Below are 12,425 nucleotides of genomic sequence, written 5' to 3' on the forward strand. Positions count from 1 at the left end.
CAATTGAGATTCTCACTCATAGGTGTCGAAAATAGAGATCCTCAATTCTTGTATGTCTCCAATGCAACACTCTAAACTCTTTTATTTTACTTACGTGTCATGGTTATTTTTGTAAAAAAGTAATTAGTTATTTTGGAAATATACGAAGACTTGATTTCTATTGGTTGAAATTTAAATATTGATGAGTTGGACAATTAGAGATATCTCAAGAGGACACTCTGAAAATAGAGTGTCCTCTTGAGATATCTCTATTCCACTCTCGACACATCATCTTTGAGATCTTAGTTGAGTTTTGCATTGGAGATGATTTTTTAAGAAAAACTCAGAAAATCCTATGTGGCACTCCGAGTTTCTAAGATTGAGTTTTGCATTGGAGATGCTCTTAGTCTCTCTTTCTCTCTCAGGCAAAGTCACACAACTAAAATTAAGGTTAGGATTTTGATTTGTTTTGAATGATTATTTACTTTTCAGGGTTTTGATTTAGGGTATCTTTTTAGGGTTTTGTTAAATACATACTCTTTAGGCCTTAGGGTTTTGATTGAAATCATTTAGGTGTAGGGCTTATATGATTGATTCATGTTAGAAAGAGAAGGAAATTAAAAACCTAGAAAGAAACCCTAACCCTAGAAGGAAATTAGGTGTAGGGTTTTGTTGAATTGTATAGTATGCATTTAGTAAATGAAGCTGTAACAACACAGTCTTATTAGGTTCCACATTTATGATTTCGGATAACATTTATGTAGTTGTTTGAAATTTCATTACTGGTAGGTTGTTTTACGGCCGATAACTATAAAATTTAATCGCTCTCTAGATCAACTATTGGTTGGTTCAGTCCTTGATGTCAATATTTTTTTCTTACTCTTTGTTAATGTCACTAATTGTTTATAACAATAAAAATAACAAGCCTTATAACTGTTTCTTTCTAGGGTATGAAGGAAATTGATAACAACATCATTCAAAGATGCCTAACACCTATGTTTATTTGATACGGCTACTGGTTTAGAGAGTGAAATAACACCTCTTTCTTTTCAATTTCAGAACTGAAAAATCGACACTTTCACAACACATTTCATGGCGACAAGAATACCATAACCATCAACCCCCAGGTGAGAAACTCAAGGTAATTAGACCCAATTCAATTGTCAATAATTAAACTAGGATAATGTTGGGGATGGAGAAAAATAGTAGGGACAAACTTGACCTTCATCAGGTCAACAACTAGCTTTTCACTGCAGTTGGAAGCAAAAGCGGCTTAGAAAAAGCCTTGGATTTTCTAGCATAAAGCCCTTTTAGGGCTTGAAATAAGCACTTAGTTATTTCTACCAAATGCATTCAAGCTCAATGGTGATATTTGGGGTTGGTGATAAACGGCGAAATCGACATTTAGTTTGTTTAGTTTTGTACCATTTGCTCTTCGAGTTTCTTAAGGCTTTCTGAAATAGCACAATACCAACTTGGCAAATGCGTTCAACATTTAGCAAACAATTTTCTCTATAGACTGCAATTTTCTTTAGTTTCTCGGTAAATATGTTATGGAAGATAAATAAATTAGTTAACACCATTGAGGAAGTCGATTTGCCTTTTGTTTTTCTTTGACAACAGGCATCGGTCTCATTTTGCTTCGGCAGCGGGTTGTTTTAGGTACTCTCTCTCAGAAGATTTCTGTCTTTTAGGTTTGTAAGTTTTAGGATTTTTTTTTATTTTGTTTGTAAATTGTAAGTGATTAGTTTCAAATCGTTTCAGGTTTGTAAGTTCAAAAAAAATGTATGAATCAAACTTCGTAGACTAATTTTTTTTTTAAATATATCATTACTTCATTGCCGTCTTTATTTGTTAATTTTTTCAGATTCATAAATTTTATTAGCAAACATATTATGGTAATTACCATCTTATGTTAATGAAATGTTGTTCTCTCTCGATTATTGAGTATCACATTAAATTTTAGTTATAATCTGAAGAGTAATTTAGCTATCTTCATGTAATTGTTCGGTGATTTATCCAGGCCGGTGGCACTGTGGCAGAAGACGAGGAAAAAATATGTTCTTTGAAGGTATCACTAGAGGATCTTTACAGTCGCCTATCAAAGAAGCTCTCTCTCCAGGTCATATGCTCCAGCGGCAGTGGGTGAGTCTTTGGAAACTTTAATTTGTTTTTTCCAATAGTGTTATTTTGAATCATTTTGTTTAAGGCATTTGTCTGTGCTTAAGTTTTGAATATGAAGTTTGGGTTGGTGTTTAAAGTCAGTGTTTGATGTTGCCTTTTATTGTGTTTCAAAGAAGGGTCAAAATCAAATGCCTCAATGAACTAATCAAGGTATCACAGGCACCCAAGTCTCTATTTGATCCAACAGATGCAACATTCCATAGAATGTAAAGGTGTCTGTATCTGTGGGTGTTCGATTTTTATTGCTAAAGTTCTATAGGTGGTCTTGGTCTTTTATTGTTAAAATTTGAGCTGGGTTAACCGTACACAAGCAGGTCTTAATTCAGACTCTGCGAGTCAATTTAGTTCTACAACTAGATTTTAGATATGAAACTTGGAAAAAGAAACATACGCTATTATCTTCTATGAATATCGGTTCTAGCAATGGTCTAAACTTCTTTGTGTTTGTTCGCAGCTTGAGACGAGCATTGAGGATATAGTGTTTGTATGGTAAAACAAGGGTCACCGCAAGTTCAAAAGACAAGGTGAAGGCCTATTTCATATCGACTCGAACTGAAGCCTTCTATGGGGTTTAGATTGTGGTTGCCCCATTTAGGCGTTAAGCATTTGGTTATGAAGACCAACCTTGGAGAAATTGTGAAGCCTGGTAAGATGCAATTTGTCATTGATATAGAGACCGTCAAACGTACTGCAATCATGATATTTTTTTTAGACAAGCATTGGTCTAAACTTCTTTCTGTTTGTTCGCAGCTTGAGACGAGTATTGAGGATATAGTGTTTGTATGGTAACAAAAGGATCACCGCAAGTTCAAAAGACACAGTGAATGCCTATTTCATATCGACTCGAACTAAAGTTTTTTGTGGGTTTTAGTTTGTGGTTGCCCCATTTAGGCGTTAAGCATTTGGTTATGAAGACCAACCCTGGGGAAATTGTGAAGCCTGGTAAGATGCAATTTTTCATTGATATAGTCAAACGTACTGCAATCATGATATTTTTTTTTTTTGTAGAATTGTGAAATTTAATAACAATATGAACGCACAAAATGACTCAGTCGATAAATGATAAGGAACGTCAATGTTTACTCAAATTGATTTTAAATGTTTAGCTCATGCTAATTTCAATAAATATTTGTTATCGTATATTTAACTCTTTAAGCATTTGAAAAATACTGTCCGTGCCCTCGGGCACGGGTTACACCCTCGTTATATTATAATGATGGCGTGTTACCCAGACTTACTAAATAAGGATCATTTTTGTTACTTCAAGATAGACTTTTATTTTTCACATTTTTTTTTTTATAATTGTTGAATCAGAGCTGAGTTTGGCTCCGTTCAACTTGTCAAACTCATAAAAAGAGCATACCTTTGTGTTTGTTTCGTCAAGCTCTTAAGTTTAGATCCAAGAATCACTCAGATCCCATTTCAGATGAATGCGATATTTAAGCTTAACGTTTGGACGAAGTTCGGTTGATTTAGGGACTAAACAACAAACTAGACCAGTGAATATAGGGATCTTTTTGCAAAGAGGAAAAGGGCAAGATTAATCACTCCATGTTATTTCCGGCTAATCAGATCTAACGGTGGGCGTTCTTTGCTCGGGCGCGTGTTGGACAACCTTTTAGAATATCCCGATCGTGTCTGTCCAAAGGCCAAAAATCATTCATCCTCAGGACAACTTCGATATAGCCTCTAAATTTGACAGGTGATGTTCTTTCCACTCCTTTTCTCTTGATGTTCGTTGAATAGACCTTGATCTGCTCACGAAGGGGTTTCCCTTCGCCGGAGTTTTAGAGAGAGAGAGGGTGAGGAAAAAAAATTCTAGAGAGAGAGAGAGGAGAAAGAAAATTAAAATTTTTTTCATATTTGAAGGTCGCCGGCCGGAAATTTGGCCGGCCGGTGACCACTGCCGGAGAAGATGATGATGTGGCCGTGATAGGTGACTTGGCAGAGAGAGAAAATGAGATGGAGGAGAGAGAGTAACGGATAGTTAAAGATAACGGAAGCTAAAGTAGGGGGCCAGGCAGGAAGCTGGTCACAAAGTTGGGAGCCATTTGGGAAATAACCATTATAAATTCAATCCAAAACAACTTTAAATTTTATTTCTTTTTTCATCTGCTTTCTAATGTGTGCCAAGAATATCAACTCTGAGGAAAAACTCAGGAGCATTCTAATGTCTAGCATAACACCTTAATGGGAATATCATAAATATTTTATTCAATTTCTCATTATCTTCAAATCGGTGAAGCAGTCCAAGTGTATTTGGAATATAAGTCTTAATTGAAAAAATAAAATCAACAACATGAAATTGAAAATATTGCAGTATGTGAACCAGAAGTATTCAGTTTCTCTCCCTCTCTCTTCTTTTACCTTTTAATTGTCACCTTTCTTATGATCCCTTAGTGAGTAATAAGCAGATAGTGTAATAATTATAAAGGTATTTCCCAAATAGCCCCTAATTTTATGACCAGTTTTCTGCCTAGCCCCCCTACTTTATCAAAAATACCCAGATAACCCCCTTTTCAGTTACCGTTATATGTCCGTTAACTAGTCATCACCTCTCTCACCTCCATCTCATCACCTCTCTCTGCCACCTCATTCTTTCGCCACCTCATCATCTTTAACGGCGAAGGTCGCTGGCCGACGACCTTCAAACATAAAAAAAAATTCTCTCTCTCTCTCTCTTCCTTTCTATCACCTGGAACACAAAAATTTTGTTTATAAAATCTGATTTTTTATTTTGGGATTTAAAATTGTAAGAAGAATCTGGCAACATGTAGGAGTACAAAATCCTAGAAATTGTTCAAAATTCACCTAACAGTTCCTCTGTTTCCCACTTATACCTCAATAACCCATCTCATCGAAACTCACTCTCACTCGATTTCTTCACTGAATTTCCAAAAGCCCTAGCTTCCCTCGATGAAAACCCTAATGTTGGTGTGATGAAACCCTAAATCAAGAAAACCCATTTGTGAATTTGCCTAATGACAGTGAACACTATGAAGGTGTAAGCAAAGTGTTTTGTTTACTAAAGAAGAATGAAAGAAGAATGAAGGAGAAGGTGTTACTAGAGTGTAATAATAATAAAAGTGTGCTTGTGGTGCCTATAGCCAAAACTGAATAACAACCATAACTAACTAATCTTAACAAACTAGTTAGTTATGGTTGTTGTAACTGAGTTAGTTACTTTCTCTCTCTCTCTAACCGAAAATGTAAGAGCTTATAAAGCTCATGATTTCGATCATTTTCATTATCTGGTTTTTCAGCGATTAAAAAATAAATCTTTCTCTCTCTAGTTTCTATCATGGTATAAGAGCTAGTGATTTTTTTTCTTCTTCTTCAATTTCACTTTCTCTCACTAGAAACTACGACTTTTCTTCTTTGATCTCTAATGGCGTCTCAATCATCACATTCGGTTTCTTCTCCAAATTTATCTTCACCGAATGCATCTATAGCTAATATTGCTAGTTTTGTTTCTAAGAAACTCGATGGATCTAATTTCCTGATTTGGAAAGATCAATTCGAGGCTATTTTGATTTGTACTGATCTCTTTGGTTTCGTTGATGGATCTATTGTAATTCCGGTAAAATCAATTGTTGATAATCATACTGAGATTCCAAATCCTCTTTATCTTCAATGGCGAAAAACTGATAATTTTGTCAAATCTTGTATGAAGGCAGCCTTTACTCATTCAATCTCAACTGATGTCCTTGGTCTTTAAACCTCTAGAGAAATTTGGAGATATCTTGAGCAAAATTATGTTGAGGAATATGAAGCAAAGATTGCTTCACTTCGAGAACAAATTCAACATATTAAAAGAGGCGATTCTTTTGCAACTGATTATCTTCAAAAGGTAAAGATATTGTCTGATTCATTAGTAGCTGTTAATGAAAGATTATCTGATAAGGAACTCAGTCGTATTTTTCTCAAAGGTTTAGGAAAGGAGTATAGTCCTTTTGTTATTGCAATTCACAATAGAGAAACACCTATTTGCTTTGCTGAACTCAGAACTCGTATTATCCATCATGAACAATGGATGAAGACTCACTCTCAAGATGATGAGAGTTCTGCTTATTATGTGAAAAATCTTCCCCTAAAATACGGTTATAAATCTTATAATCCCATTCGAGCTACACAATCACATCAGTCTTATAGGAATTCCTATCAAGGAGATCAAGGTAAACGTTCTTCTTAAATTATTGATCTTCCTCATTTAGTCAAAATTCAGCAGAGTCAGCCTCTGAATTCGGTTTTTCTACTGTTCCTTGTGGTATTTGCAAGAGATGGGGACATTTTGCTTCAAGATGTCGATATAGATATGTTCCTGATGATTTTATCAAAAGTCCACAAAGTAAAAATGATAACAATCCCACTCAAAAGAGGTTTCCACAACAATACAAACCTAACAAGGGCAATTTTGCTTGAATCCATCTTTATGAAAGTACAGAAGAATGTAAACTGATAAAATGGAAAAATGTTCTCCAACTTAGGAGGAATAATATGAGTCATATTTTGACTATAATTCAGATGATTTCACTTTTGAAGAAGCTAATATGGTGGTCATATTACCTTCAAAAGACTTGATTACTAATGAGGTTCATAACACTGTCACTAAGAAGATTTGGCTGGCTGATACTGGAGCTACAAGCCATATGACAAATGATCTTACTACTATTATTGATCCACAAGATTATAAGGGCTCGGATTCTGTCATGGTGGGAAATGGTATTTCCATTCCAATTGCTGCTACAGGTAATGCTCAACTCCATACTCCAAATTACAATTTTGATTTGTTCAATGTGTTATATGTCCTAAACTCAAAAGGAACCTTCTTTCTATTTCAAAGTTCACACATGACAATCAGTGTTCAATGAAATTTACACCATGGGGATATCAAATAAGAGATTTATGGTTTGATGACATTTTAAATGAAGGATCAGTAAGAAATCATCTATATCCTATCATATTTGGAATACAAGAAGATGATTCCCAATGTGGTTATGCAGTGTCTCTAGCTGCACCATTTTCAGTGTGGCAAACTAGACTAGGTCATACATCAGACACCATTATTCATCTTCTTTCAAGGAATAAGTTGATTTCAGTACAAGATAAGCCTTCTGAAAGTCTATGCCATCCTTGTTCATTGGCTAAGAGTAAATTACTACCATTTCCTATTTCTGAAAGGCTATACTGAATCTGCCATGTACTTAATTCATTGTGACATTTGGGGGCCTTCTCCTGAGCTAAGTCTTAATGGTGAGAAATATTTCATACTGTTCTTAGATGATTTCAGTAGGTTCTTGTGGATTTATCCTCTGAAATATAAGTCAGACAATCTCAAATTCTTCAAGTTATTCAAGTCTTCTAATGATAATCTCTTCTCTACTTCTATTAAGTATTTTCAAAGTGATGGAGCTTTGGAATTGATTGAGGGTGACTTCAAGAATTATTTGGATCAATGTGGTATTTTATTTAGAAGTTCTTGTCCTTACACTCCTCAGCAGAATGGAAGAGCTGAGAGGAGGAATAGACAAATCACTGAAATGGGAAATTCATTACTTTTTCAGTCAAACTCACCAAAATGCTATTGGTTTGAGGCATTTTTCAGTTGTTGTCTTCACCATAAATAGACTCCCAACAAGACTTCTTCAAAGCAAGTCCTCATATGAGGTAATGTTTAACAAAGCTCCTGATTATTCTCTTTTAAGAACTTTTGGTTGCTTGTGTTATCCTCATTTAGGAGCTATCAAGCAGGACAAGCTCAGTCCCAAGTCTTCTAAGTGTATCTTCATTGGTTATAGTTCATCTCACAAGGGCTATAAGTGTTTAGACTTGGATTCTCAGAAAATTTATATATCTAGAAATGTGGTTTTTGAAGAAACTACTTTTCCCTTTGCTGAATCTAACTTATCCACTTCCGCTTATGAAAATCCACCAATTACTTTGCAATTGCCTTTAGCTCCTATAGCTCCAATTGTTGCTGATATTCCAATAATTGAAAATTCACCACAACTTAGTACCTCAACAAATGAGTCATCTGCTCCTGAACCAAGTCATAGAATGACTACTCGATTAAGAAATGGTATTTCTAAACCCAAGTGCATTCCTGATTATATCTCTCATTTCTCAATCAAACACCCTTTGTCTCAGTCTTTTCTTACCTTACTACTCATCACAAGGAACCTTCTACCTTCAAGAGGTTGTTTCTAATCCAAAATGGGTAAATGCTATGAAAGAGGAGTTTCAGGCTTTGAAAAGAAATAAAACATGGTCTCTTGTTCTTCCTGATCCCTCTATGAATCTATTGGGTTTTAAATGGGTTTTTAAAGTAAAATACAAGTTTGATGGTTCAGTTAAAAGGTATAAAGCTAGATTAGTTGCAAAAGGGTATCATCAAAAGGATGGTTTGGATTACTCTGAAACTTTTAGTCCAGTAGTGAAGGCTGCTACTATAAGGACTGTTCTTAATATGGCTGTCTCAAATGGATGGAAGATTCAACAATTAGATGTCTTCAATGCTTTCTCGCATGGAGTTCTTCAAGAGAATGTGTTTATGACTCAACCTCAAGGTTTCATTGATTTGGAATTCCCCTCTTATGTTTGTCATCTTCATAAGAGCCTATATGGTTTGAAACAGGCTCCTAGAGCTTGATTTAATAGATTTGGATCTTTCTTGCTCTCACTTGGTTTCAAGAGAAGTGCTCATGACCACTCTATGTTTGTTCAAACCACTGCCTCTGCTATGATGGTATTACTACTATATGTTGATGATATAAACTTAACTGGAAGCAGTGACTCTCTTATGACCTCTCTTGTGCTTACTCTCAGCAAGGAGTTTGCTATGAAATTATTGGGTCCTCTTCATTTCTTTTTGGGTATGGGGTATCCACATCTTCTTCTTCTGCACTATTCCTTACCCAAAAGAAATATGCTCTTGGTCTACTTGAGAAAGCTGATTTGCTGGACTCTAAACCAAGTGCTACTCTATTGTCTGGTGGAAAGAGACTCTCTACATCTGATGGCACACTTGTTTCTGACCCTTCCTTCTATAGAAGCATAATTGGGGGGCTTCAGTATCTCACCATGACCAGGCCAGATTTAGCCTATGTTGTGAACTATGCTGCTCAGTTTATGCAGGCACCTAGGTCCTCTCATGTTCAATTAATGAAGAAGATTCTCAGATATGTCAAAGAGACAATTGACTGTGGGATTACAATTACACCTGGTGATATTTCAAAACTCAGATGTTACTCTGATTCTGATTGGGCTGGCTGTCCTGATTCAAGAAGATCTACCAGTGGTTTTTGTGTTGTACTTGGACAATCACTTGTCTCTTGGTGTTCTAAGAAGCAACCAACAGTTGTTAAGTCTTCCACTGAGGCTGAGTATAAGGCTTTGTCCATTGCTGCTGCTGAGTTACTCTAGGTATCTTACCTTCTTGTTGAGTTAAATCAGAAGATCTCTTCCCTAATGGTTGTTTATTGTGACAATTTGGGTGCAAAAGATATTGCTGTCAATCCCATTTGTCATGCTAGGACTAAGCATATTGAGGTCGACTATCACTTTGTTAGAGACTTGGTTGCTTCGGGTCAGCTTGAGATTAAGCACATTCCTTCTTTGGAGCAGCCTGGTGATTGTTCAAAAAGGGTTTGGCTAAAGATTTGTTTCTCTCTCTCCGAAACAAGTTAATGGTCCTACTCGACCCATCAACTTGAGGGGGCATGACAGTGAATACTATGAAGGTGTAAGCAAAGTGTTTTGTTTACTAAAGAAGAATGAAGGAAGAATGAAGGAGAAGGTGTTACTAGAGCGTAATAATAATAAAAATTTGTGCTTGTGGTGCCTATAGCCAAAACAGAATAACAACCATAACTAACTAATCTTAACAAACTAGTTAGTTATGGTTGTTGTAACTGAATTAGTTACTTTCTCTCTCTCTAACCCAAAATGTAAGAGCTTATGAAGCTCATGATTTCGATCATTTTCATTATCTGGTTTTTCAGTGATTAAAGAATAAATCTTTCTCTCTAGTTTCTATTACCTAATTAATTAAAACCCTAAATCAAATTTCAGAAATAAATGTTAGGAAGTAATGAATTATTGAACGATATGATACCTGAATGAAGTAGTCATGGAAGAGAAAACGAATTAGGGCAGGAGCTATACTTTTTTGCATCATTCATGTATATCTTCATTTTAGGTCAATCCTGTTCTTCATCATATAACGAAAGACTCCATTTCAGTTTCTAGTGAGAGAAAGAGTTTTGATTCATTACTGCTTCATTCAGGTACCTAAAATCTACCATGGAAGAGAAGACTCCATTTTAGGTGTCATATTCAGTCTTTTGTTTTCAGTTTCTAGTGAGAGAAAGAGTTTTGATTCATATAACCTACGGATCATGTAATGAACAATTTTTTCAGCTTGAGGGCATGATATTGATAGTAATCAAATTCAAGGTGGAAAGACGGATCCACAGGAAATGAATCTTCAAATGTGTTGTCGTTGTTGAATCTTCAAATGATCTTCTCGAACCAGACCTTTGGCGAAGGGAAACCCCTTTGCCGGAGGGTTTAGAGAGAGAGAAAGGAGAGAGGAATTTTTTTTAAGAGGAAGAGAGAAGAGAGAGGAAATTTTTTTTTTTTTTTTTTTAATGTTTGAAGGTCACCGGCTGAAAAATTGGTCGGCCGGTGACCTTCACCGGTGAAGACGATGACGTGGCAGAGAAAGGTGATGAGATGGAGGAGAGAAATGTGATGACTAGTTAACGGAATTATAACGGTAACTGAAAAAGGGGGTCATCTGAGTATTCTTGATAAAGTATGAGGCCAGACAAGAAGCTGATCACAAAGTTGGGGGCTATTTGGGAAACAACCTTATTATAATGATGTTATGATTTCTATATTTTCTCCCCACAATTTCTATTTTATTATGGCCGCGGCTTTAGGGAATAAAGAAAATTCTCCGGAGAATAAAAAGATTTCTTAAAACTAGTCAAATAAAATTCACTTTTATATTTCTTTTTATTGCTAAGGGGCTTCTAGTTTTAGAAAATGCTATAAAAAAAAGGCTCCTCCATCTCATCACCTCTCTCTACCACCTCATCTTCACGCCATCTCATCATCTTCTCCGGCGAAGGTCGCCGACCGGCCAATTTTTCAAACATTAAAAAAAAAAATCTCTTTCCTCTTCTTCTTCCACTCTCTTCTCTCTCATGTTCTCTCTCTAACTAATCTCTCCAATCTCTCTTTCTAACTAATTTCTCCAATCTCTCTCTCTAACTAATCTCTCTTTCTCTCCAAATCCATCTGATCAGACGAAGCGGCGGAAATCTAGTGTTGTAATCGGCTTGCCGTCAAATACTCTAATAGCCGATCCAAATCCATCAGATCAGAAGAGGAAGCTGTGTTAGTGATTTTAGTAGTAATCAGATGGTTATGATTACTACTAAAATCAAATTCATAACCATGATTTTCAATCCATTCATAACCACCATGAAATCATCAAAAGAATTCATCAAACAAAGAAGAAAATCAAACAAAATCTTTGAGTTTAATGGTAACCAAACAAAACTTGCTAATCAGAATCATTCATTTACCATCTTCTAAAAGCTGGTTCATTTCCATTCGATGGGCTTAACTCTCTGCTTTTCCGATCGAAATATGAATCCAAGGTCTTGTTCTTGAAGAAATCATTAGAGACACTTCAGTTGGGTTGTAATGAGCTTAGAATTAATGGTGTTTTCTTCAATCTATTAGAATATATAATCAAAACTCAGTGGAGTACAACAATGGATCAAGAATTCAGTTTTAAGGAATTATTAATCTTTCAGATGTGAAAAACATTGACAGAAACTCAAATCTTCTTCAATTTGTTGTTGAAGAACTGGTTAAATCATAGGGTAAGAATTATATAAACAAACTGAGAGGGTGTTTGATTTTTGCACTTATTAAGTGATTTTCACTTAATAAGTGCGGGCCGGCAATTTTAGGCCGTTTGTTTTTTCACTTAATAAGTGAATATCACTTGTAAGTGGGGTCAAAGTAAGTGCGAAAAAGTAAGCTCCAATTTGGAGCTTATTTTTTTGCACTTACTTTCTAAGTGCTAAAAAAGACATTTCTATCCCTACCGAATATAATAATTACCAATGTAATTATAACTAAAAAGAAAATCTTAAACAATTGATAAGTAGGAGTAACTTTTTATGACTTTATCAATGACCATTTTCCTGCTTCACACATCCTTCACCTAAGCTTTTCTCTTAAAT

At 35.5% G+C, this 12,425-nt stretch overlaps 1 protein-coding gene across 1 annotated transcript; it reads left to right on the forward strand.

The window, feature by feature from the left end:
• The first annotated feature begins 334 nt into the window (after window positions 1-334).
• Window positions 335-3,289, forward strand: LOC147556119 (uncharacterized). The gene is made up of 6 exons (XM_086658578.1): window positions 335-429; window positions 1,039-1,106; window positions 1,603-1,641; window positions 2,003-2,124; window positions 2,618-2,809; window positions 2,914-3,289. Exons 1-5 carry the CDS (start codon window positions 335-337, stop codon window positions 2,654-2,656), a joined length of 363 nt encoding a protein of 120 aa, XP_086514704.1. The 3' UTR covers window positions 2,657-2,809; window positions 2,914-3,289.
• Window positions 3,290-12,425: the final 9,136 nt, after the last annotated feature.

This window comes from Eschscholzia californica, unplaced genomic scaffold (genome assembly GCF_041429995.1).
Source record: "Eschscholzia californica isolate CP2 unplaced genomic scaffold, dmEscCali1.0.p SCAF_2, whole genome shotgun sequence".
Lineage (NCBI taxonomy): Eukaryota > Viridiplantae > Streptophyta > Magnoliopsida > Ranunculales > Papaveraceae > Eschscholzia > Eschscholzia californica.